This window comes from Phalaenopsis equestris, unplaced genomic scaffold, assembly GCF_001263595.1.
Source record: "Phalaenopsis equestris unplaced genomic scaffold, ASM126359v1 Scaffold230612, whole genome shotgun sequence".
NCBI lineage: Eukaryota > Viridiplantae > Streptophyta > Magnoliopsida > Asparagales > Orchidaceae > Phalaenopsis > Phalaenopsis equestris.
Window position 1 is genome coordinate 102,024 of NW_018248582.1, and position 27,788 is coordinate 129,811.

The window sequence follows — 27,788 nt, forward strand, 5'->3', positions numbered from 1 at the left end:
GTTTAGCTCAAGTGAATCGTTTCAAATTTCACTAAGATCATTTCAAACCCTAAATCTTTCAATATGAAAAAAATGCACAATGTAAGACAAAAATTAAATCAAAAGTATTCTCTTCCGGAGATGTAATTAATTATGAGGTTTACCTCATCATGGGGATGCCAAATTCCATAAAAAAAATAAATCTTAATTTACAACCATAAAGTAAGGGAAATATATATGGTTTTATAAACACATAAATCATGGAGCTTTGAATCATCCGTGTGATTAGAACCATTGTAATGGAATATTTATCCCCTCATGGTTGTGTGTTATTCTTAGATGACACATTTGATCATTTAAATAGGATTTTTTTGAGATCTTCAGTGGCTGGATACCTACAAAAATCACCCAACTAGGGTGGAGGTTTGGATTTGATATTTGAGCTTGAAAGTATGGATTTGATATTTGAGATTTAAGGATTGGATTTGATATTTGAGATTTAATGTTTGAATTCAATATTTGAGTTTGGATTTGATATTTTAATTTAAGATTTGGATTTGAAATTTGAAGTTGGAGGTTTGGATTTGATATTTGAAGTTGGAGGTTTGGATTGGATATTTGAAATTGAAAGTTTGGGATTCAAATTTTAGATTTTAAATTTTGATTTAAGTTTTAACCCTAAACTAATAGGAATGATAAACTATAAGAAATTATAGATAGTGGTGAAGCCTTAACCCTAAAATTAGCTTAGACTATAAAGGAGGAAATATGAGTGGACTAAACTACTTTTTTGGAATATTTCCCTCGATCAATACGTCGATGGCTTTCTATCATTCAGGGCACATTATGATCCTTAGAATAATAATTAACTAGATAGTTTGAGGTCTTCACCATTACCATAATGATGACAGATGCATACCTTCTTTTTATTAGGTGGTTTGAGGTGTCTTTGTCTGTAATTATGGGTTACTTCATCCTATTACACCTACAAAATTCAAGGGTGTAAGTTTGTTTATTTTATATGTTCTAGTTCTTTGCACTAACTATGAGTACCTAATAAACTAACCTAGGATTCGAGACTGGACTATTCTAGGTTGTGTGTGGTTCTCAATTTTTTTCTAAGTTGGCTAACCTAGATTTCATAGTTATTCTACATAGTAGTGGTTTTATGTTTAATTTGGTGAATGTTAAAGTTACTTTTTGGGGTTTGATATTTAATTTATGATTTATTTTGATCCATAGCTTGAATGTTTTTATGAAATTTAGGGTTTTCTAGGATTAAGTTTTGCATTTGGTTTTCTATCTTAATTATTCTCCATTTCAATTATCTCTCTTAGGTTTAACTTCAAATATTTGGTTTATTATTTTTGTTGAACTTATGTGCCAAACAAAGTCTTATTCCAACCTTTTATAATAATACTTTTGAGACTTTAGGTCTTATTCATATGCTTTTTCTTAAAAATTTTTACACATATGAAAAAGAAATTTTTTGTAAAGTATTTTTGTTATCTTTTGAAAAAATGTTATGAAGTCTTCTTATTTGAAAAATTTTATTCAATTTTTATTAAGTTTAGTTTATTTTTGAAAATATAATTTTGTCTAATTTTATTTTATTTTATTTTATTTTTATTTTTTGAAATTTCTATATGGGTTTTCAAGAAATTTTCTTTGAAAAAAATTATTATGTTTGATTTTCATAATTTTTTTCTTAAAATAAGATTGTTTTGTTTTTATTCTACAAAATTTGTTTGTTTATTGAGAATTTTATTTATCATATTTGAAAATTTTTGAAGTTTTTTTAATAAATAAGTTTAAATAACAGTATGAGAATGGATAGAAAGTATACAAAAATTGTCCTCGCCTTATAAAATTACTTCCTCTTCTGGAGCTCAGTCAAATTATGTAATAATTTGCATAAATGATACATTTAGAGCAAATTTAGTTGGTACATTTTTATAAAAAATCATTATCTTTGAACACATTTAATTGTACATTTATATAAAAATAATTACTTTAGAGCACATTTGGTTTGTAAATTTTTATAAAAATGATTGCTTTAAATGGGTTATTATTACATGAGCTTTGCAAATCTCTCCCTCCATACATAATCTATGGAAGTATATATTTCTAAATATGTAAGTGTTGGTGATGTATTCTTAATTATCATAAACACACTCATTTGTATCTATAAAGCCACAACTTGCAAAGGCATTTTCAAGAAATATATATGATCACAACTTGCCAACATACATAGAAAAGACATAAGATCACAACTTACCTTTCTTTTTTTTTCTTTTTTTTTTTTTTTGCTTTTTGAAAGAGAACAAGAAATTAATCTTGTGGTGTTCTATAACAGGAAACATAACCCTACGTAGCATTTTAGTTTTCTAACATGAAATAAAAACTTAGCACATGAATGAATGTTCTAACATGAAATAGAGAGTTTCGAATATTATTTTTTGTCTTAACATGAAGTATAATATTTTGAACATGAATATTTGTCTTAACATGTAACATAGAGTTTTGAATATGATTTTTTTTTTTCCTTCACATGGAACATAGAGTGTTGAACATGAATTTTTGTCTTAACATAGAGCATAGACTTAAAACATAGATTTTTATCTTAACATGAAACATAAAGCTAAGCACATGGATCTAGCATGAAATATAAAGCTAAGCATATGAAGTTTAGCATGGGATATAAGGCTACCACATAACCACCTGGTTTTCTCATAAAGTAAAATTAAGCATGTGACTTCTCCTACTTTTCATGGAGCATATAAAATTCCCACATTGAAAAGAATACCACATAAATTTTTTATTGTGTGGATTACATAAGATTACCACATGGCTAAACTTCATAAACATAAGATCACAAGAATTTAAATGGCACATAAACCTAAACTATATGCATAACACATAAACCACCACATGTAAATTTCATTTCTTTCTTTCTCTTTTTTTTTAGGAGGTGATGGCTCTGGTATGCTACAGAATGAGAGGGAAACGAGTATTTTTTTGGGCTCAGGTTATAGTAAAAATGGGAGGGCAAAGATGTATGGTTGTTGGGCTTTGGTATAAATAGAAAGGAGAGGGTTTCATGGATGTGGTTAGGCTCAAGTTAGAGTAAAAATGAGAGGTTGATGAGGATATGTTGGTAGGTTTTAGGTAGGCTAGTGGAGTGGGATGAATGTGGTGGATTTAGAGTTTCAAGTATGCTAATGGAGTGGGGTGAATTTTGTGGGTTTTGGATTTCGAGTAAACTAGTGGAGTGGGGTATATGTGGTTGGTTTAGGTAGTGTAGTCGAGTGGGTTGAATGTAGTGGGTTTCGGGTATGCTAGTGGAGTGGGGTGAAAGTGGTGGCTTTAAGCTTTTATGTAAGCTAGTAGAGTGGGTAAATGTTGTGGGTTTAGGGATTCAGGTAGGCTAGTTGATTGGATTTCGGTTATGACTGAGAGGTGGAGGGAATAAGAGAGAATTCATCGAAAAAATTAGGAGAGAAAAAAAAATTAAGAGAAAATGAAGGCACAATACAATTTCACACAAAACTTTGAAATAGGAATGGAAAGAGTAGTAAACACTTTCCTTGGAGATATCTTGGTTTCTTTGCTTGGATGACAAGGTAATCCTTGTTTTCCTTAGTGATTGCTCTCAATTAGAAAAGAAGAAGAGACGAGAGGAGAGGAGAGGAGAGGAGGAGTGGTTCTTGGTTTCTTGGAGAGGAGAGAAGAGGGGTCACAAGAAAATGAGGAGTGAGTAGAGGTTTGTTGGGATGAGATGGAGTTGAGCAAAGGGAATAAAGGGAGGGAACTGTTAAGAGGGGAAATTTAAAGTTTTGAGAGGGGAGAATTTTAACTTGGGGTGGTCATGATGGTTATGGCATAAAAGATAAGTATATCTCATTTAAAAGAGAAAATTACAAAGAGTCTAATAGTCTAATTGGTTTTGAAAATGATTGTCTACTTAAGATATTTCGGTTTTAAGTGGACAGAAGATTAGGTGTGGTTATCGTGGCCATGGGCAACACTTTTACTTTAGCTTATTTGGTAGAAATAATATAAGAAATATGATGGTGAAATTGATTTGGTTCAAAATAGATCATATTTTAAGATTTTTCAAATTAAAGTGTGGGACCCACCATATAAAAGAAAACTTTTGGTACAATTTGATTTAGATATTCTGGTGGATTTTAGTAGATTAAATAAGTATTTTAGCTTATATTTAGTTTGATTTTAATTTGAGTTCATTTTAAATTATTTATGATGATTAGTCGTTTTATTATCAAAATTATCGTTCAAATTATCACCAACTTAATGGTCCCCAAACAGAGTCGTATTTGAACGCAAAGGAGTTTATTTGAAAGTTTTTAACAATCCGTATGCAATTAAAAAATTAATTTTATTTAGTAATGATTTATGCAAAATTTTTTATGCGGGACCATTTTTCATTCATGAAAACTTAAAATGCAAACTTTTACTTAAAAATAGTACATGATAACCACCAAACTGGTTTGTATGCTTTTGTATGCTCCTCATATGTTATTATGAATATTATTCAGCTTAAATAATGTAATTATGATCACGAGGTTGTTCTATGGAGAAAACGATAATTTCATGGTGCACGGAGCATAATTCATGTACAAAAACTTGAAGTGAAGAATTTTATATTAAAATTGTATGATGTGATTGTCAAAATTATTTGCGTGATATTTATATATGATAATAAATATCATGCAATATTCAAAATGAAGTTTTAAACCCTTTGATGAATTGAGGAGAAAATAATAATTTTGTGGTGTCTGTTGATTAAGACTGGTTTTTTGATCAATTGTAAGGTTTAGCTGAAGCTGGTTGTATTGGTTTAGGATACCCTGCCCTAATTTTTACTTTATGCAAGCAATTAAGAGTAGGACATGAGAGATGGGAAGAGCTTACAGCCTCTGAAACCCATTAGGAGGACAAATGTGCATGTATACAAGCTACATGCTGGATGGACATTAAGGGGTGGAAGTTCAGATATTCCTTCTACCTCTACTTCATGTCCATCCACCTCAAGTACTTATGCTCACCCTTCAGCCACTCTGGTTGAACTTTATAATGATTATCAGACACTCGTGCATGATATTGCATATCTATAAAGTAAAGTGACTGATATTGAGCAAAAGATTGATCATGTTCAGAGATATTTGAAGCTCAAACATGATTATGAAACAAATTTCAACACCTCTCTGGTGAGTTTTCTTCGAGGAAATTAGGATGTTAAGTTTTCATCTAGTCCTCCATTTCTGAATTATGAACCTCGGACCCATATGGATGAGGATGATGACGATGAGGATGATGATGATGATGATGATGATGATGATGAGAATGATTCATTTTTTGTTGGATGTAGTTTACTTATGTGTTTGTGGTAGTAGTTGTATTCTGTGGATTTGTTATGATTTGTTATTTGTGTTGATGGATTGTTTACTATTCGTTTTTACTAAACTACTGTCTTTTTTTAAATTTGTGATTACGTTTAGAGTAGTCCTTTACTTAACAAATCTTTTTGATATACCATGTTTAATGAACATTACTTACAGTTGTACACCTGCCTTTCAATTTGTACCTGTACATTTTCATGTTAAAACCATGTATAGAAGGTCAGCTTTATAATTTGTATTTCTTATTTTCTTCTTACCCACATTTCTGGACTGAATGCTTTATCCTGTTAAAAATTTAAGTTTGGGAAAGGGAGAAATTTTTTTGAAAATTTAGCTTTATTTGTCCTCAGTGACCTTATTTTAAAATAACCTATGGTATGTGGCATTATCTTTAAGATTTTAAAACTTTTAATTTTTACGCATGATAAAGAACAACATAGTAGAAAAGTTAGTAAAAATGATGAAACTAAAGTTAAGATATTTAGTAGAAAAATTAGAGAAATGATTTTACTATTTATAGTAGAAATAATTGTATTTTCAAAAAATTAAGAATTTTGAAAATAAAACTTTTTAAAGAATTTAGATTCTATGAAAATTCTTTTTCAAAAACTAATACGAGATCTTAAGTTAAGGATAGAAAATATGTTTTTAACTTTAGAAAAGACATAGTGAAATTCAAAATCATTAAAGGTTTGTCCAGATACGATAATCCTCACCTAAAATAGTAGAGATTAAAAAAATCTTGAAAGAAAAAAAAAAGAAAAGAGAGAAAAAGAAAGAAAAAGTAAAGTATCAAAAGGAAAGAGAAGCTTGATGAAACTTAAGATCGATTATATGCTTAACGTCAGAAAGTATTAGTGAAAATTATTTTCAATATTGAATTAATAAATTCTAAAATTAATATTTTTTTTAAAATTCAAAGTTTGAAAAAAATTCAATTATGTCTGAATTAAATAGAAAATTGATATTCTTAAATTATATCATTTACTTTACTAAAATATTTTTCTAAGTTGGACTATTACATTTCTAAACTAAAAATTTTAGATCACTTAAAAGAAACCCACTGCCATAAGGTTAAAAATTCTCTGTAGATGTCAGAATTTCAATTGATAGAGAAATATCAATAATGTTATAGCAAATCTTCCATTCTCTAAATTACATTGCCTAAAATTTGGTACGGAGAAATCAGCTCTTGTATAAGATCAGCAAAAACTACAATTTACAAATTCCTAAAAAGATCAAATGTCAACTCTCTTCATCTATCAGCGCACCTTTGAATATCAAAAAAAAATCAACCACAATGTAAATATACAAAGCTCTGAACCTCCCACAAACTTGAAAAAGTATAAAGGAGCAAGCGATCTTTGTGGTTCAGTTCGAAATCTTTTGATGTTCCTATAGCTGGCAATAGAATAAAGTTAAACTTCCACTGTAAGTACTATGAAAAGAGTACTTAAATAGCCAAAAAAAGGAAAACAAAGTACATACCAGACCCCTTGATCAAGAATAAATACATTTATGTGGGCCTCCAAAAATCTGTGGGGGTAAAATTGGCAAAACTATCACCTGAAGAGATAGAACATGAGTGTCAGAAATTGTATGACAAGCTAATAAATAGCATAATAACAAGGCAAAGCTCTACAATCAAAGCCACCTGGTAATGAAGCTCGAGATGGCGCTGAATAATGTTGGGGATGATAAAAATCAGTAGTAGTTAATCTGCAGTGTCCTGCAACAGAAACAATCATATCACTTTAGTCACCCGATATGAGGCAGAATATTCTTCTTCTAACAGCACTTTTGATAAATAGCTAGAGCAGGAAACTACTAGAGTGTTGAAATTTCTAACATTAAGGAAGACCTCATATAGTTCATCTACTTCAGCATGGTAAAAATATGCATGGCGACACATACCATCCTGTACAAAAGGTACACTTAAAGATGATGATGGTCTCCCTCCTTGGTTCCAAGCATCAGAATAACCTTGATCAGCATCACCAGGATGTGACATCCATTGCTCTTTTGCACCAAATGTTCCTTGACCAAGTAGGAAAGTTGAGGCGTGATGGAACATGGAATTTCCATGAGATAGATGGCCTGAGGGGATTTGAGAGCTTGTAAGGGAATGGTTTAGGATCTTCAGTGCTGGCAGGGAAGAATGAGGAGGCATCTGCTGGATAGTTTCACCGCATTGTTGAAATGACGAACTGGAGTAGGAAACTTGATGCAGTGATGAGACTGTTGGCGGTGACATAGGTGGGGGTGATGATGGAGGTGGAGGTGTAGGGGGAGGCGGTGAAGAAGGTAATGGCGGTGGAGAAGGTGGAGGATCTAAAGGAAGAAGTGGAGGAGATTCTGCCGGTAAAAGTAGGAGCCCATTATTATTACCAAATATAGATTCAAGAGCTGAGCAATGTTCCTTATGAAGTGTATAATTGTAGGTAGAAACTTCTCCTATAGATCTCTCTTCAAAAGATAATGTAAGTTCATCTTCCATCTCTATCTCATTCTCTACATGCTCCAATGTATGGTGACGTGCTTCCATTGGACGACCTTCAGAACCAGGAACGGCTTCAAAAATACCTAATTTATGTGGAGAAAGTCCTGCGGTATGATTGCATAGACTGCTCGGAAAATCTTCATCATCTTCCAAAACATGCGTAGAAAGAATTCCAGGAAACAAGAATGTTGTATTGCTGGAAGAAAGTAACCATACTCAATATATTGCTGCACTATATTCAAATTTTACAGACAAACAAAGCCATTAATAATTTCATAGTAACATACCAGATCTCCACGTTGTTTTGAAAAGAAAAAACAACAAAAATCACATGGACAAAACATTCGCCTTCAAGTTCTTAACAAAATAAGCTTTTCATGGAGAAAACAAAATGTTTCACACATGGGATTGAATATTATATAGAATGGTGTGCAAAATCTAGGTGTTTTGTAAATGTGCCTCCAAGTTGTTTCTCGTATCTTAGGCAATAGTTGTAATCTGCATGGTGAAGTATTGTTAATCTTCATGGGCTGATATGCAACATAAGTTTCTAGAGCAATATTTGTTGATTTAAGAAAAAAATAAGAATTAAACGTATCATCATTTTAAGGATTTAAACAAAGTGATTATAATGTTTTTGAATATTATAGAAGGTTCCAAAATGTTGTGGCTAAATAGCATTTATCTCTAGGTTATAATGTTTCCCTGTTTTACTACGAGAAATTAGTGATGAATTAAGCTACAATTCACCATAAACTCTATAGAACAAGTACTGAAATGTTGGATTTGGGTAAAGCACTGGATTTCTTTCTACCATGTTGCTTGAGAGCTTTGAGACTCCCCAAATTGTCAGTATAGCCAGAGCTAACTAAATTTTTCAGTTCGTTATTGGCTGCTCTACCATTTGGAGAAGCGGATTTACACTTTTTTCTCCTAACAGAATTTGAGCTAGCAAGCAAGTCTGCAGAACGTTTCAGCACATTCACATCATCATTACGAGGCCTAGAAGCTGAATAGGAACCCTCCATCGACTCCATGCTACCTGTGACATTGTTGGGAGATTTATTAACTCTAGAGCTCACATTTCCAACAAAATTTTTATCACCATTCTGAGGAAAGCTCCAACAAGATTCCGGCTGCATATCAAATTTTCTTCCAGATCCTGAACATTCTCTCAAAGTGACAGTAGTAACACGGTGAACTGGAGTTCTACGTTTATCACCATCAACATCTTCCAGCAACTTCAAAGCTCTCCTTTTTGGGAGCAAAGGAATTAAAGAGGTATTATTATTTTTAAAATTCATTCCATTAGTCACAATCCGGTTCTTCGTTGAGCCTTCAGTGCCAGTGGATGAAGATTTTGAAACATCACCTGATCCATTGAACAATTTTATTACTCCTGACTGGTTCATGTTATCACATGCTGGTGTTGTGGATGGGCTGCAATACAAAGTTTAAATTCTTGTTGTTCTTTTGTCCTCCAGTTAAATGCGATGATTCATTTTTACCGGAGCTTTCGGAGAGATTAACTCTCTCATTCTTAAATAGTGATCTTTTAGCCGAGGGTAAAACTACATTACCACTCATCTTACGTTTAATAGCTCCAGACTGGAAGCAGTCACCTTTACGGTCTGCAGCAGGCTTCAAAACTGGGTTCCCCTCAGAAGTTGCTAGTTTCCCCACTACAAGCTCTTCCCTTGGTATGCACTTTTTATTAGATTTTTTCTTGTTGCCTCCTGACACGCCAGGTTTCCCTCCATTGCTAGTATTTCCTTCCATCTTCTGAGAAACGCCAGAAAATTCTTTAGAGACAGACTCAGCTCTACCTAAACGAGCAAATGAATAAACAGTACCAGCAATAGAAATTACAGATTGCACCCACGCAGGCCACACTGGGAATCCCTTGACCTTTGCGACAACCAAATCTTCAAGCCGAGGCTCGACCACCTTCGCGACCTTCGTTCACTTTCTTCTCCTTGGCGCTATGAGAAAGAAGAAACCTCGCCGTAGCAACCGAACAGTGAAGTTGAGGTTGCTAGAGGGGCTTTCGAAGGAATGATAGAAACGAGCACCAAAAAACTCCAAGGCAATGGGCATACAAAGCACCTATGGAGATGGAAGAGTGATAGGTTTCTGTAGGCGCGAAGCTGCCGCGCGCCATTTTTTACTGTGGCGACGGGATCAAGCAAGCTTTGCGGTCCAAGTAACAACTAACTAAGGGCCCTATACGTGGAGGACGTGGGAGAGGGACAGTTAAGTTTATATATATACAATGAGCATACAAAGTATATTTGTGTGTGTGTACTTTATAACTAAATAAAGTATGCAACAAATAATTACAATAACAAAACGTATACAAAATATGAAGAAAATAAAAAATAAATCAAAATAAATACAAAATATGAAGCGACAACACTTAATAGCAAATTATTTTATTATTATTTTTTTTCTTAGTTTTTTGGCTTTAAAAAAATTTTTTAGCTTTTAATTTTTTAGCACCTATAAGATAATACAACAACAAAACAAATGCAAAATAGAAACAACAAAAGAAAATAGGAAATAGAAAAACAAAATGTTTTAAATCTTGATCCTAAGCCTATGAACTAAAGTTTTCCTAAGGTTGAAATAATTATTAATGCCTTTCCCAAACCATCACATAAGAACTTGATGTGGTAAAGCTTACTATGAAGTAAGTTGGTTCTACAACGCAAGTGCACGTATCAAGTAATATGTAGTCTAAAAGTTCATATATTGATTCCATAATGAAAGGTTTAACAATTATTCAAGCAAAAAAATCTCTAGTTTACTAATCTTGTGAATCTAGCTTGGTGTAATTTCAAAATAGGTTTGAATTCTAAAATATTCATAAAATAAATCAGAGAACAAATGGTAGAAATTGAAAAAATAAAGACATCAAGGAATTCTTCAAGAGTGGTGAGGCTTATGCCTTTGTGATTCAGGGATCGTGATGGATCATGGTGTTCAAAACATTCTCTAACATGATAATTGTCAACAGAGGATGAAATTTCTTCTTATGCATATGTCTAGGTCAAAAGAAGGCTATAATCCATGAACTTAAGGCTTTCTCAAAATCCAAGGCATTCCGTAGAAATGATTCGATCCCTAGAAAAATTACAGAATTCTACTGGAATATATCTGTCCTTTAAGAATTTTGTGGTTAAACCTTTCATTTCCACTACACAACAGTTAGGAGTAAATGAAACTTCTATATGAAAAACATCTTTAAAATCACAATAAAAATCACCGCCTCTATATCACAGAGGCTCAAAAAAAGATTAGCGAAGCATCGTCGAGAAAATCACAGACTAGAAATTAATGCAGATTTTCATTGCAAAGTATCACAAAAAGTAAAACTTACAATCACGACTTGTCCTCTACACAAGAGCAGCACCTCTCCCCCTCATACAAATTCTCTCTCTCAAAACTCTCAAGAATATAGGGTGGAACTTAGCCCAAAGGTTTCAACCCAAGAAAGGAAGAAAACAAAAACTCAAAATTTCGCCTAATCTCCACTTTTAGCATCTTAGCACTCTTCTCCTCTATCAAGAAGCCCTAATAATCCTCTTAACATGCTTAGTCTATGCAAGACTTTTATACTCTTTAACTTAAGTGTCTACCAAATGAATTTTGTTTCTCCCCAAAAACATATGATTTCACAGTCTGGGCTTATGAGTATATAAGTCTTGGGTCATTCTAAATCTCACTGTTTCATATGTAAATTAACTCATATTACTCACATTATTTTTACATGACAAACTAATTTTTCAAAAAAAAAATACATTTTTGTATGGAAAATAAAATATTTTCGATGAGAATATGAGTGACCTTTAAATATGAAAAGTATAAAATTAGAGGGTTTAAGTTTAATTATTTTGAATACACAGTCTTAGACTATACATACTTAAAATCTTAGGAATTGAAGAAAAAGAACACTTAAATATAGAAAACTGAATTCAAATCTTAGAAGAATTATGAATATTTGGAAAACCAAATAAATCATAATATTCATTAAAAGAATTTGTTAAAACTAACACACTTGGAAAACTAAAACTGAAAACATTAAAAGAATTTTAATTTGTCACCATGATTAATAAACTTTGGAACTAAATAAATCATAATTTAAGTTGTGAACCCATAAAATTTCTTAAAACAAACCAACTCTAATTTTTTTATAACCACATGCTTGGATAGCTCCAAACTATGAACCCTAGGTTAGCGGATGTAGATGAAAACCTAGATTCATGCTCATCCTAGATTACTCCAGTCTAAAAGCTTAAGTTAGTTTAATAGGAACCTCATAGATAAAATTAAGGATTACAACATATAAAACAAATGGTTTACCTTCTTGAACTATAGGACTATCATAGAATGAAGTAATTCATGGTTATTGATGAAGATACTCCAAAACTATTAAATAATAGGTTGGCCTACCTTATGTCATTGTCATGACGACAAGAGAGACCTCCTACTATTTTACTATTTAATATTTTAAGATATTAAAGCATCTTAAATGAAAGAAAGTTATAAGCATCTTAACTGAGTGCTTTATTTCTAAAATTTTAGATAGTTCACCTATAACATTCTGTTTAGAGTTATTTTTAGTTAGGGATTTACCTCAATTTAGAAATCCTTTATCTTTTCTATCTTTTAGTCTAGGATCTGCCCTATCTCAGTTTGTATTTTAATCAAATCAACATCAAATTAAACCAAATTCAATCCAATTTGAATCAATTTCAAACTATATCCAAATCAATTCAAATCAAACCCAAGTCTACTCCAAATTTTTTTAAATCAAACCAATTTTGCCAAATCTCTATCTTAAAGATAAATTTTAAATTTAAGCTCTATATTATCAATCTGACTTTTAATTGTTGAGCCCAAATTCTAAAGATGAGGAAATTTTAAAACTCAAGCCAAGTTAAATAAAAATTTTATTAACATTAATCAACTTTAAATAAAAAATTTCATAATATACTATCAAACTTTACTAAATTTTAATGAACTTAGACAAATTTTAATAAATCAAATTGAACTAACCTTCAACTTTAATAAACTTTAACCATTTTTAACAAACTTAAGAAATCTAAAAAAAATTTAATAAATATTTATGAATTTAAATGAATTTTACTAAGTTTTAATAAAATTTAAGAGCTTCAAACCAATCTTAAATTCAACATATCTTAAATAGCTTTATCAATCACCTTTAAAATTGAACTTAATCAACTTAATAAATTATAATTAATTTCAATAAGTAAAAAAAAAAATCTTTAAACTTTTAAAAATGAACTTTGATAATTCTCAAACTAATTTTAAAGGCATTAAACCTAATCTAATTACATTAAGAGCTCAATTTAACAAAACATAAATTTTTTCATCAAATTAAGTTTTAAAATTTAAAATACCCCTTTTAAAATTTAACAACCAACTTAAATTGAACTTTAATTCAAAATAAACTTTTAAATTTAAATTAACTCAATAAACTCAAGTTTCTTAGCTCAAGTGAGGTCAACCTTTTTCTAAACCTATTATTATATCTAAGTCTTCAAACATCTACCATCTCACATATATTTATTGATCATTAAGAAAGGTGTAAGACACAACCTTAATAAAGAGTGTTCTCAAGAGTATTTCTTGAGATGAAATTAACTATGAGAGAGCCCGCTCATCGAGTTACTAGAACTCGAATTAAATTAAACCTTATCTTACATCAGTAAGGTAAGGAAAAATTCTTGGTTCCATAAGTCCATAAATCACAAAGATTTTCATTATCCAAGTGATTAGATCCACTCTAGGGAAATATTTCTACCCGAAATATTTCTACCCTTCAAGATTCAAGATAGTATACTATTCTTCAAATTCCATATTTGATCCTTTAGAAAGAAAATTTTCAAGATCTATGTTGTACATAGTAAAACAATCCCATTAGAAGCTATCACATTAAGGAGGAGCTACAATGATATAAACCAACACATTTTCTGTATGTGCAGCTTAGCTCCCCATGTCAGGCATGATTTTTAATCTATTTCATATAATTATTTTGTGCTAACCTTTTCATTGCAAGTCATTTCTTTTTTTGACTTTCATATGTAATTTTTTCTTAGAATTTAGGTTTGAGTCAATATTAAAATAAAGGTATGAGCATAGGCTTCAAGGTGTTTGATAAGTAGCACCAGGTGGCAAGGACAAGAAGTTGCATTCTTGTTAATTTTAAGTTCATATTTTTGTATAGACAATAGGATCAAACATATATATGCGGAGCTTGACCAATCTTTTTGGATTTTTAGAATATGTTGTCAACCCATGAGCACCCGAGCTTTCTTAATTATTTATATGGTGTTTTTTTTTCCTACACTGAGTGCTAAATTCTCATTTTCTTTTGAATTGGGATTATTTAGGCTCTTAAATTTGTTCTTAAGCTCTTTAAACCAAAAATCATTTCGACAAAAAAATTGAATAAAATATTTATTTTAATTAAAATTTAGGATTAAATTTGAATCCATTTTAAAATAAGCACTTTAATTTATGCTTCATTTTTCTTGCATGGTCTTCTCATCAAATTTAAAATTTTTTTGTATGCATGAGCTTATCTCTAGTCACATTAATAGGGTTCCACATTAGGAACCTTGCTATATAACTACATCTTATTTGAATGTGTTGAGAAGGAGTACACTTGCTTCTTCAATTCGACTAACTATGCTTAAATTTCTATGATCAGGTGGTTGTCTTAGATGATTAAGATGTTAGAGACTCCCATTACTTACACAAGATGAAAGCTCTTTGTGGAATGGTTCAACTTTGTTTCCAAATCTCTCTTACATTCATTCTAGAGGCCTTTTAACCATTTTCTTGGTGGGTATAAGTCTCATTTTTAACAATTTTATATCAACAGAGTTGTATGGAATTAGACATTTTTTTCTATTGATTTTAGGGTTACTAATATTTCTTGGACAACGCAACACATGGGTTGCTGACAAGGGATCTCTGGTAAAGTCCGGTCAACTATCTCCATGATTAAATAAACTTAGAGTCCTAAAAGCTTGGAATCGTGAATCCATCGAATCACGACCGAGCTATATCTACTTTCTTAGAAATTCCTTACCTTTTAATTGATATACTCCTTTTAAGTCTATTTTATTTCCTTCAGACATTGTTGATGTCATTTTATAGGCCCAATTATTGATAAGCCTCCACTCATATGGAATACGGTGATTTGCTCTTTACCTTATGGCCCAATATGGCTTTGAAAGCATTGAGATAATCATTTTGAGATGAAAAAATCCTTGATATTCTTATTCACCAATTATCACAAAAAATAAATCTATCACAAAAAATTAGTCTAGACTCCTTTAATTGAGAGTATTTTTGGGTATATCCCAAGCTATAATTAACTAATGGGAGAAGTTCCTATGAGAGTTTTTCTTATCCCCAAAAAAAAATATAATTTTGGTTCTCTATTTATGTTGGTTGATTTTATAGAATTATCTTCATCGAAAAATTTTTCAAGGTGCTTTGACCTGTTCTCATTTTGGGCATACACTCTTGATCTATCACATGAAGTCTAACTTATAAAAGTTCTCCATATTTTTTAAAACTTGTCTATTTATCCCTTTTCAAGCTCTTTTCTTTCTCTAAATCATTTTGATGGTCAAATAAAGAAGGTTGATTGAAAAAGAGAATTATATGATGAAAATCAGACAAGCTAGGGGCACCAATTTTATAAAGAACCAAAATATGTGTCGTATACCTAATACAACTAGTATGCTCAACGAATGCACATAAGTAGGAAAACATAAAAAACCCTTCAAAAGAAACAAATAAAAAATTTCAAAACAAAAAAGAATAATAATAAAACCTTTTAAACAAAAAAAACAAATCACAAAAATTTTTAATCAAACTTTTAAAACAAACAACACTCAACAAATAATGAACGAATTTCCTTTAATTGGCTCTCAGGTTGGATGTGAGTCCATGTGATTTTCCATCTCGATCTAATCACATTGTCCACATTTTAGGTTGGATATGATTCTGCATGGCTTCCATCTTATTTTGTTCAGGTATCTTCAAAATAGATCAATCAAACAAACAGATAAACGGCACCGAATGAACAAACAATAAGTTAATTTCTCTTTATTAGCTCTTAGGTTGGATGAGAGTCTGTATGATTTGCCATCCCTACCTAACCACCCTATTTAACTCATTTGTTGGATGTGTACGTGAGTTTTTCCATGATAATGTATTCAGGTGAATGAATTTAAATCCCTCTAGTATTTGGGACATGAAGCTTACTTGCAGCATCCTTAGACTTTTTGTGCAAAAGACAAGAAGTAAAATATCACAATCTTAGGCTTTCAAAGTCTTTCAGCCTATAGAACACAAAGTTTAATTGTACAATCCCTAGAGTTTTTGCTTTAATGACATGAAGCATGATAACAACATCTTTAGGGTTTTAAACCTTTCAGTATGTAAGACACAAAGTTTAGTTGAATCATCCTTAGACTTTTTGACTTTAAGACATGAAGCATACTTACACTATCTTTAGGCTTTGAAACCCTTAAATCTATAGGAAATAGAGTTTAATTGCAATGTCATTAGACTTTATGCCTTAATAACACCATCTTCAGGTTTTCAAACCATTCAATTTAAATGATACAAAGCTTAATTGCATTATCCTTAGATGTTTTAACTTGAAGACATGAAGAATAATAGCATTATCTTTAGGCTTTCAAACCTTTTAGTCTATATTACACAAAGCTTAATCGCACTAACTTTAAAATTTTCTCCTTAAAGACACGAAGCCTAAAAGTACCATCTTTAGGCTTTCAAATCTTTTGTTCTATAGGACACAAAGCTTAATTGCACTGTCTTTAGAATTTTTTCCATGAATACACAAAGCATGGTTGAACCTTCTTTAGGCTTTCAAATCTCTCGATCTATAGAACATGAAGCTTAATTGTACTGTCCTTAGATTATTTACCTTGAAAGATGAATCATAATAACACCTTCTTTAGGCTTTCAAATATTTTGATCTATGAGAAACATCTTGATTACACCATCCTTAGACTTCTTTCCTTTAAGACTTGAAGCATAATAGTACTATCATTAGGCTTTCATATCTTTTATTCCATAAGACTTGAAGAGTGATTGCATCGTGTGTAAGCCTTTTTGAAAATCTTGTAAGTCTTTAGGATTCTATAGCACCATCCTTAGATTGTTTAAGTTGCCTTCCAGGTCACGAGTAAGTTTTATAATAACTTTATTCCCTAATATCTCGAACTAAACTCTTCAAGGAAACAATATCCAAATCCCCAGAATGAAACTTTAATGATTTCAGTTGATAAGAAACACAAACATCAAAATCTTAAACTAGTAAACACAAGTCAAAAAACATCAAAACCACTCAAAATAACCAAACAAATGAAAATTTCAAAGACCCTCAAATAAAATATCCAAAACATCAAAAGCTTCAACTTACCCAAATCAAACAAATTTTTTTTAATCCACAAAACCTAAATAAAAACTTCAATCTTCAAACTTTGTCCCAAAACTCAAAACTCAAACGCCGAACAGCAATGTCTTCACTCTCAGACTTATTTGATTATTTTGGTCGACACAAATATGTGTGGCATACTTTCCATAGTCTACCACATATATTGGGGGTCTATTTGTTGATCTCATTTTTTGGTCGACCATTTTCCCCTGCTTGTATTTAACTGAATCTCACTTGAACAGAATCATAAGCTAAAATATAAGTTAATAAAACTAAAATCTAACTAAACAAAAATTAAAATCCACTAAACAAGAAAAACTTAAATAAATCAACTTTGAACAAACCCTAAAATAAGCCTTAGTCAGCATAAACCACAAAATTATCATTTTATCTTCCAAGGTTATAATAGAATTCAAAACTTCATTCTAAATTTTGCATGATACTCATTGTTATGCAAATAAGTATGATGATTTTATGAGATAATATTTATGTAAAATTCTTCAGTTCAAATTTTCATGCCTAAATAGTGCTTTCTTCATACCCTAAAATTATCATTTTCTCTAAAGGTCAATTTGATGACTAAAATTATATTTTTTAAGTTGTATAATCTTTATAATCACATATGAGAAGTATGTAAACCATTTTGGTGGACACCAAAAATAATTTTTATGTAAAACATTCAATTATGGGTTTTCAGACATGAAAAAAAGTCTCACATAAAAATTTTTCAATGAGTAATTATTTTTTAAAAATAGACTTTACAATTGTGATCATATCATCAAATTCTCTTAAATGAACCTCTCTATACTCAAATAAGACTTCATCTGGTATCTCATTGTGTCGATGATAATTTAGAGAGAAAAAATAATAATTTCAATAATAAAAAGAATAATTATAATAATTCACCTAAAAAAGAACTAAATTTTTTTTTTGGCTTCCACCAAGCTTGATTTAAATTAAAAACACTTAGTTTTAATCATTAAAACCAATCAAAACTAATTTTCTCTTCTAGGGTTTGGGCTCACCTCTACTTGACATATCTTGAACTAGAGCCACTTTTTTACAAAAATGAATTAGACCAGTAAATTTATTGCATCATCCTATTCAAAATGAGGTCCGCTTCATTTTTCTTACCACAATTACCATAACTACCTAGTTTTAATAAATTCTCAATTTTTCCTCTTTTTTTTTTAAGAAAATTTGCCCATCTTCCTTTATAACCACTCCCCCCTTTCTTTCCCTTCAAATATTCTCCTTTAATTCTTCACCTCATCTAACCAGGCACATGAATTCCCCCTCATTCTCATCATAACCTAAAACCTCTTTTCCTTATTTCCCCTCTTCAAGTTGTGGCTCCCTCTCCCCTTCCCCTCGTCTCCTCTCTTCCTTCGACCACAAAAATAAGAGCAAGCATAGAGGGCAAACACATCCTTCTCTCTTCTTTTCTTTTGATTGATACCATACCAAAGAAACCATAAGGGAACAACTTCATCCAAAGTAAAAACTCCATAGAAAAGAAATGTTATAACTCTTCCATCTACTTTTAATTTTAATAATATTTCACATAATGTAATTTTTAATTTATCATGTCTTTTCCTTTTTTTATTTTCTTTCATATTCCACCACTTGATTTCTCCTTGACTTTCATTTTTCACAATTTAACTCCCTTAACTTCCCCTTTTCTTTCATTTTCCACCGTAAAACTCCCTTGTTTACTCCATATCCACCCTATATGTACCTCACTCAAAACCCTAACTCCTCTTCCAACCCACTCCACTGCATACCCAAACCCTTGCAATCCACACACTCTTCATTACACCCTAAGCCTACTCATAACCAAATCCTAAACATCGCCTTCACCGTAAACCTACGCAACTTGAAATGCCAAACTCCGCCTCTAGCTAAAACCTTTCTAACCTGAAACCCTAACTTTTCTCCCTGCTCATTCTCACCCCATATCTGCAACCCTAAACACCTGCTCCAGCCTAAAACTACCCAACTTGAAACCAAACACATCTCCTCTTCCCTAAAATAACTCTAACCTATAACCTTAAACTCCTCCTTTACCATAAATCTACCCAACCCAAAAATCTAAACACCACCTCAACCTTGATATATTAGCCTAACCTAAGAACACACTAATCAACTCTAAACTCTTAATCTACCAAAACTCACATACACATGAACATCTTAACACTCTAAACTCACCAAAAACCACATGTGCATCTCAACAGACTTAAAACTACCCTACCTGAACCAACCTAACTTAAAATTTGTCTGTCAAAGCCCAAACACACTACTCTAATCCTACTTGAACCCTAATCAACCTAAAAAAATACTATCCAAGCCCTAATCAACCTAAACACACCTAAACCTAAACACACCTAACCTAAACAAAGCCTAATCCTAACCCTAGACCCTTTTATGAAGACTTTTAAACAAAAAAATAATAATATTAAATAAATTAGAGAGAAGAGGGAGATCTTCATGCACCAATTTTTTTGTTGTGTAAGTTGTAAGTGATGCAAAGTACATGTTTTTATGCAAATTATATGCTCAACATGCAAATCAAGTATTCATTATTCATTTTTTGTGTTCATTATACAGATTGTTTGATTGTCATGTAAGTTAGGTGTTTACCATATTAAAATGTGTTTGTCATGAAAAAAAATATGTTTAAAGTGCTTATCTCATGCTAAACCTATATTTCAAGCGTTAACATGCAAGAATCCATGTGTCATGTGTTTACTAATTAGTTCATGTGCTCACCATGCAAAAATTCAAATGTTATGTGGCTTATATTTCCTACTAATCCATTTTATATGTGCTTGTGTGTGTGACTCTCTTGACCTCACTTTTTGTTGAGGTCAAGTCTTTCTTCCTTAGAAGCTTAGGATCTAGCCATAGGATTTTTCTGTTGACTATTTCTAGAGGACTTGTGATGGATCCCTACCATTAAAAATTTTAAATGCCTCTTTGCTCTCTTGAAGTTCCACATGTTGGTTCTAACCTCTAGCACTTAGTAGGGGGAGCCAACATGGGGGAGCTCAAGAGGAATCACCATATGACTGTTTGGCTTTAGTGTTAGCTCTGGGTGGTGTGGTCTCGGTCAGTCTTGCACACACACACTTGAAACTCCTTGCATTCACTCACACCCTAAACTCTTAACCAATCATGCTTAGCTTCATCCCCTACTCTTTTGGAAACTCATGTGGATGGTCCCCCAAACCCTTAGCTCAAGGCTAGGGTTTGGCTAAAACCAAAACATGGAGGATCCAGAATGGGATCTCCCTTGGTCTTATGGCACCATAAGGGTAATTTCATGATTAGCATCCTCAATTGATCCCATTTTACCCAAATACCCAATTTTGGCCTTTTGCCCCCAAACTTTCCCAAAATTACCAAATTGTCCCTAGAGCCCTAAATTTTCAAAAATTACCCATTTTTTTTCCAAAAATCATCCTAGATCACCCAATTTGGCCAAAACACCCCAAAATTTCCAAAATTCCCAAAATACCCCTAGCTTTTCCAAATTTACCAAAATGCCCTTCATGGCCCAAAAATTCTTAAATCCTCCCAAATCATTCCAAACCTCCCCAAAACCAATTATAGTTACCCATTGGGCCTAATTTAACCAAATTGACTAATATTGACCAAAATCCCAATTTTACCTCTAAATGCCTAAAGTCTTCAGATCACCCCCAATTTTCATCAAATTGATTTCAAACTTCTCTAATTTCAAATCAAAATCAAATTTCATCATGTATAAACCTAATTGAAACCAATTTCAAGTCCAGTTGAACCTAATTTCAAACTCAAATTCCAAGCCAAATTTAAACCCTAATTTGATCATAAGCCAAAATCCCATCAAATTGACCTCCCTAACCTATCCAGTTTTCCCAATTTTGGATTCTAAACTCTTCATGACATTCCTCTAGACTAATCGGAACCTTTAATTGGCCTTTAACTAACCTCAATCCTAGCCCAAATTCAATTTAAACCAAAATTCCCAGTTTTTCTCCAAATTTCAAATTCCCCTAAATTGAATATCATAACCCCTCAATGTTCAACCCAATTGATTTCCAAATGCCTTGTGACAGTATCCTACACCAAATAGACCATTTAATTGAGGCTAATCCGAGCTCTAGCACAAGATAAACCCAAGTCAAAGCCAAATCCCAAAATTTGACCAAAACCCTAAACTCACTTGGAGCCACTTGATTCAACCCATTGTCTACCACCCCAGTTGCCTTTTGGAACCTAAGAGCCAAACTAGATTTTCTTAGCCCACCCTAAAGGTGCCATGGACCAAGGGTCCCATGATTTATGGGATTCCATCCTATTTTTGGCCAAGTGACTTAAGTTTGAGCTTACTTGATTAAACCTCCATCTTGATCATCATTTAACCTCCCCCTTGGTTCCTTGAGACAGATAGCAACCTCCCCTGACCTGGTCGGTCGGCCTAGTAGCCAAAAAACCCAAAAATGAGAAGGCTCCCCCATGGATCAAGCTTAAATTGCACCCATCCAATGTGGCTCACCCTATTGGTGAATTGCGTCGTTCAACCCTCCACTGAAGCTTCCTTCTCCACCCCTTGGCTTGGCAAGTTTATCCCTAATTCCTCATCTATTTAAACCACCCTCTCACAACCATAGAGAGAGTGCTACCAATTTCTAAGGGAGGAGTCCTCTAAATTTCTCACAAAGCTCCTTCCATCCTTCCTAAGTTCAACCCCACCATTTTCAACCACTCAAACCCACTATCAAACCCTAATTTTGAGCTCAAAATCTAGTGCTTTTTTGTCACTCCATAAAACTCCCTAAACTCCAAATTAAACCATCCAAAAGCTTCCTCAGTCCAAACAAGGAAGTTCCCCATCAAAACCCCCCTCTATTGAGCACTCTAACCCACTTTTAAACCAAAGCTGCACCACCCTTTGATTGAAATCCTACTCATTCCTTATACCAGAGCAAAGTGGCACTTTGAGGAGGTTCATTAGACCACAAGGAAGCTTCGAAAAGCACCCAATTGAGGCCTCACCACTTGGGCAAAGGTATATTTCAAAATCCCTAACTTTGGGCTCAATTTCATCAATTGTGAAGTGAACTTGTATTTCATATGCATGTAACCGTACAGATAGGTTCATCTTGACTATATGAAGCTATAAGAACAAACCTTATGTGATTTAATTGAGTATCGAGCGAGATCTTAGGGTTTAGTGTAGACGGTTCTCAGTTTTGAACTGATGGAGATGATGAACAGATGCATCCATTCGTGTGTGCATGGATTCAACGACGGAGGAAGAGTCGGACGGGAGATCTTTTCGTGAACAGTGAGACATGTGGCACGCTGAGGTGTAAAGCACAATGAATCATAATGCACTGCATAGTCTTACGAAGCCGTCGTAGGTTGACGTGGATGTCACGTTGATAAGTAGAAAAATAGGGTATTTTTTATTAAAATTATTCAAAAACTTTAAAAATTCATAACTTGGTGTAGATAAATCATAAAAATAAAATAAAAATATCGCCTTTCTCAGTGAATAGAGGAAAGTATTATGGACCAAAATAAAAATTATTTGGCTTGTATTTTAGTTTTAATTAATTAAAAGCTCCCTGTTTGTTTTAATTTTAATTAAATAAATAATCATCATCATGGCTTGAAAATTTAGGAGTTTGTTCCTAATGATAGTAGGGATGTTCTCAGATTTTTCCAAAGTCAGGGAACATCTCTAGCCATGAAACCATAATTTTCAAGCCTAGCTGTCTGTTTTTACATAAAATAATTATATAAATTAAAATATAAGTCAGAAAAAATATGAGATTTTTTTTCTAGGTATCTTATGGTCAGAGGACTCTAGGAAAATATAAACTAAGTATAAAAAATTATGTACATTAATATAGCTAATTATTTTATTTTAAATCATAAAAATTTTAAAAATATATAATATAATCCAAAAATTATAAAATTTGTTCCACACTGTATGTAGTGTCATTTTAACTCTTTATAAAAATTTGAAACCCATTTGATTTGATTTGATCACTAAAGTCTATTTATAAAGAAAAATGGGATTTTTGCATTAAAATAATTATAATAAATAAACTATTAAAATAAATAGTTCATTTTTGAGCTTCTTTTTAAATTAGAAATAATTGAAAATTCAAAAATATGAAAATGCCTAAAAATATTCCTAGTTATGCCCTAATCACTTGGGACCTTTAAAATATTTTTCCTATTTTTTTCTAATTTAGTTATGTATTTATAAATGCTAAAAATATATTTTTCTTAACTTTTCATTAAAATAATTATAATAAATAAAATAAAAATCATATAAATAAAAAGTTTATTTCTTTATGTTCTCTAGACTGAGATTTAGTAAAAATTTAAAAAGTAATTTTTGGAATTAAATTAAATTTTTTTATTTAGTTAAACACTAAAATTAATAAATAATTGTAACAATTAAAGTATAATTTAAAAAATCATGAAATTTTTTCCAAGTGGTCTTCTGATCTCGGTGAATCTTGAATAATTTTCGGTTAAATAAATTAACATTAAAAATTCATATTTTTGAGCTAAAATTAATTATGTAAATTAAATAAAAATTAGAAAAATCATTATTTATCCTTTTATATTCTAATTGATCCATGAGTAGGGTACCATAAAAATCCTAAAGTAATTTGAGTTGTATTTGATGAGTTATGAAGTGGAAAGTCTAGGGGCAAAATGGTAATTTTTAAATTTTTTTATGCCTTAATTAAATTTTAGGTTAATTCAAAGGGTGAATAGGTAATTTTGATCATGATGAACTCTTTTGGATGTTTGAAACCTAATGGGTTAATAGATAGAAACCAACTTATCGCATTTTTCATGATAAGGGTAAAATTGTAATTATATACATTGTTGTAACTTGGATGATAATTCAATATGTTGATATTAAGGTAGTGAGCTTAAGCTAGAAAGATAATAACTTACTTATTTGAAGCCCATAACTTGTGATTAGATGATAAGTGTGATCTTTCAATGAGAATTCAGTTCACTTAATTTAACATTTCGATTATTGTAAATCAACCCCGAGATTGGATTTACGGGCTTAGTAGCGAATTAGGCTTGATACCTAAACTTGTTTAATGAGGATTAGAAAAGGGAAACTTGAATAATTAATGAACACCTCTAAACACTACAAGCCCAACTTCAATTGTGGGTACACGATCTTTTATTACTTAAGCTTGTTATAAAGGAGTTCACTTACATAACTCTTAAATAACATATCAAGTGAGTGTTTGAGCACCCCGCTCTTGGGATAATTGAAATATTAGGTTCATTGAGCACAGGGTGTAATAATTGATTGAAACTTATCCAATTTTGGATGATTATTTAAACAATATAATAAGTTCAAATGAACTCGAAATAATTTAAGAGTTTGTAAAAGCTATCTAAGGTTATGCCCCGAATACTTTTATAATCTTTTGGATATTTTGAATGACAATTGGTTTTTATTCTTTGTTCGAGAAAATCATCCATTAAAACTTTTAGGGACCTGCCAAGTTAAGTTTCAGAACCCGATAATTCACCTAAATCAATAAAATACCCTACACTACTTATCCCATATTAATTGACCCAATGCTCAAGGATTTAAGTCTTCTCTAAGGTATTGAAATCCTTGTGAATGGATCATCAGGCTTGTGTAAGTCTAAGGTCTAGGTGGTTAGGTTAATTACAATAATTTTAATATGTGACAAAACTAGGGATACGATGTGGGATTTTAGAATAGTATCTCCTACCTCAAGGACATTTAATAATAGAAGAGGATATGGATCAATGATCCTATTCGACGACTCTTGAGGAGATGATTGCCCCCAATTTTCTTAGATTGTTTGTAGTCCTACCTTGATTAAATTAATTAACATGTGGACTGTATTACTCTACAAAATGTTTTAAACAAAAATCTATTTTACATGATAAAGTAAATTTTATTTGCATGAAAATTAAATTTAAAAATGAAAACATATGAAAGTCCACGGTTAATCACTTGGATCAAGGTTAAGACTTCCCTCTATAGATTATCGGGTTGGTAACTCTCACTTAAGGTTAAGAAGCACCAATTCCAACTCAAAGCCCCCACCTTTACCGATGTCTTACAACCAGTTTTGGACTTTTGTATGTTACTATGATTTTCCTTTTTACTCCAGTTTTGTTATGACTTGTCTTTCCAACTTTTTTATCTTGTACCGAATATTCCTATTTACTTTTCTGCAATTTATTTAAATTTCCTGCAAATATATTCTGCTTTATGATGCTAATCATGTAGCGGTAACAGAGGCCCAGTTACACATTTATTTTATGCAATATAATTTTACTTATTTACTTTATAGCATTTTTGCTTACCTGCATTTATTTTCCTTACCTACAAAACTTCACCAAAACTGAAAATTACAAAACATGTTTTTTTCAAATTTAAAACACCTTTTTCACCACAAAGACAAAAAAATAATAATTTTATAATACATCCTTTTGAATTTATGTGAGTGCTTCTGATGCGGTAACTCATAGTTGCTAACAAGATCTCCCTAGTTTAAATGAGCTTAACAAGTCATTTAGACAAAGTAAATTCAAGAGAAAATTGTGATGTCGGAACGAGGTAACCGTGGGATCCTAACTGGTGTTGCTCTAATCAACTTTAACCCCCTCCCCCCATAATGCATGAACAATAATAACAAAACTTGTCATTTAAACACACCTGGTAAAACCTTTTAAACCCTTAGACCTTAGGATTTCCTCTTCAACAAGGAGTTTGGAGCTAACTCCGTGGGCAACATGACGAAGATGCATAGAAGAACAACTTCGAGAGAGCAAGTGTATCTACAACAACAATCTTTTCTTAGAATTAAACAACAAGTTATAGGATTTTGAGGTTGCTTGCCTAGTGCACATAAATCCTCACCTCATTTTTAAGCATTTGCACAATTATGTTGTGCAATTTAAGACCTAACTCACCTTAATATTCTGAGATTGTCATTTATTACGACATAAATCATTTTATCTTTCAGACTATTTTTATGATTGTATCATGTAAATGTAAGCCCTAATTAATAAATTTGGCATGATGAAACTTTAATAATATCTCTTCGAAATTGAAGCCAAATCATATGATAGCTTAGGAATTCACCGAGGTTCTCCTCAGGATCCACGGCATCCCATAGTTTTCTTCTTTTAGATTCCATAATAATTATTCCAAATTTGAGTCTTTCCCATTTGACACTCCCTTGTCCGACCTTTGAAAAGTCCTACCCTTTGAAATTCTTGAAGACAATATTTCCTGATCTAAATCGAGAGTTTCTTATGTGACTTCGGTCATTTAAGATGTAATTAACTATAGGGGCTTGCTCTTATAAGAAATTTTAGAACCATGTTTAATACAAACCCTATCTAATCTTTTATATTTGATAGGAAAAAATTTTTCAGTCAACATAAAAGGTTTTGCAGACTAAAACAAACGTCATAAATTCTTTAGTTTATTAAATTGAGCTTCATTGATAAGTGATATGTCTATTCCTCGGGATAGATGCATCACTTGTGGTGTTGTGCTTGTTTATTTAAACTGTTGTCGATATAAGATCGATTCAGTCTCGTATTTTCAAAATTAATCTATTATTTTCCAAAACTATATATATACTAAATTAAATTAAATGCACATTTCCCAATTTGGAGACCGACAAATTCATTACAAGTAAGAAATCCATAGGTCTATGTTATGATCCATGTAAAAAAAACATAATAATAATAATAACTGACTTAATATGATAGTGTTTTTTCAAAAATTAGAAAATACAAATGAAAAGAACACCAAAATTCCGTATGCTTAACTTTATTTCACTTATAAAAATTTAAGTTAGGTCCATGTCATATTCAAAATATCAAATGGTAGTGTTATGCACTTTACGTTTTATGTTGCGATGTTCTTCATATTCCATGTTGTGGTGACTTTTAAATTCCAATGCAAGTTAGGCATCATAATAATTTTATGGTCATATGTAAGTAGTGATTTCATGTTATTTGTGGCCTTAAGATAACACAAAAATATATGGATAATGCTTAAATGGCTGAGAGCGTTTAGCCCGTTAAACTAAGAGTGAGAGAGAGGTTAGCAAGACTTATGCAATAATAATTTCTAAGAAAAAAAATATTTTTAGAAACACATATTTAAATTAAATGTGCTCCAAAAATGATTTATTTATACTTTCAAAGAATGACTTTTTAATAAAAACACCAATTAAATATGCTCTAATTGCTATTTTTCTCTCAAAATATGTAGATTTGAAAAAAAAAATCTTTCTATACCAACTGAAACTGTAGTTTTGTGTTACAAATGAAAATTAAA

General features: G+C 31.6%; 1 protein-coding gene across 1 annotated transcript; it reads right to left on the bottom strand.

Moving 5' to 3' along the window:
- Positions 1 to 6,551: 6,551 nt before the first annotated feature.
- On the bottom strand, positions 6,552 to 9,314 carry LOC110038091. The gene is made up of 6 exons (XM_020742856.1): positions 8,717 to 9,314; positions 8,190 to 8,259; positions 7,317 to 8,098; positions 7,057 to 7,131; positions 6,891 to 6,968; positions 6,552 to 6,803 (listed from the first exon to the last, which is right to left on the bottom strand). Exons 1-5 carry the CDS (start codon positions 9,312 to 9,314, stop codon positions 6,919 to 6,921), a joined length of 1,575 nt encoding a protein of 524 aa, XP_020598515.1. The 3' UTR covers positions 6,552 to 6,803; positions 6,891 to 6,918.
- Between the last annotated feature and the right edge of the window lie 18,474 nt (positions 9,315 to 27,788).

Excerpts from the sequence above, each read along its gene's own strand:
- LOC110038091 (XM_020742856.1), bottom strand. The coding sequence starts at position 9,314 with ATGAACCAGTCAGGAGTAATAAAATTGTTCAATGGATCAGGTGATGTT. Across the intron at positions 8,260-8,716 it reads CAAAGCTCTCAAGCAACATG|AACTTGAAGGCGAATGTTTT; the intron begins GTAGAAAGAAAT and ends TATTTTGTTAAG. Across the intron at positions 6,969-7,056 it reads ATCTCGAGCTTCATTACCAG|GTGATAGTTTTGCCAATTTT; the intron begins GTGGCTTTGATT and ends CTATCTCTTCAG.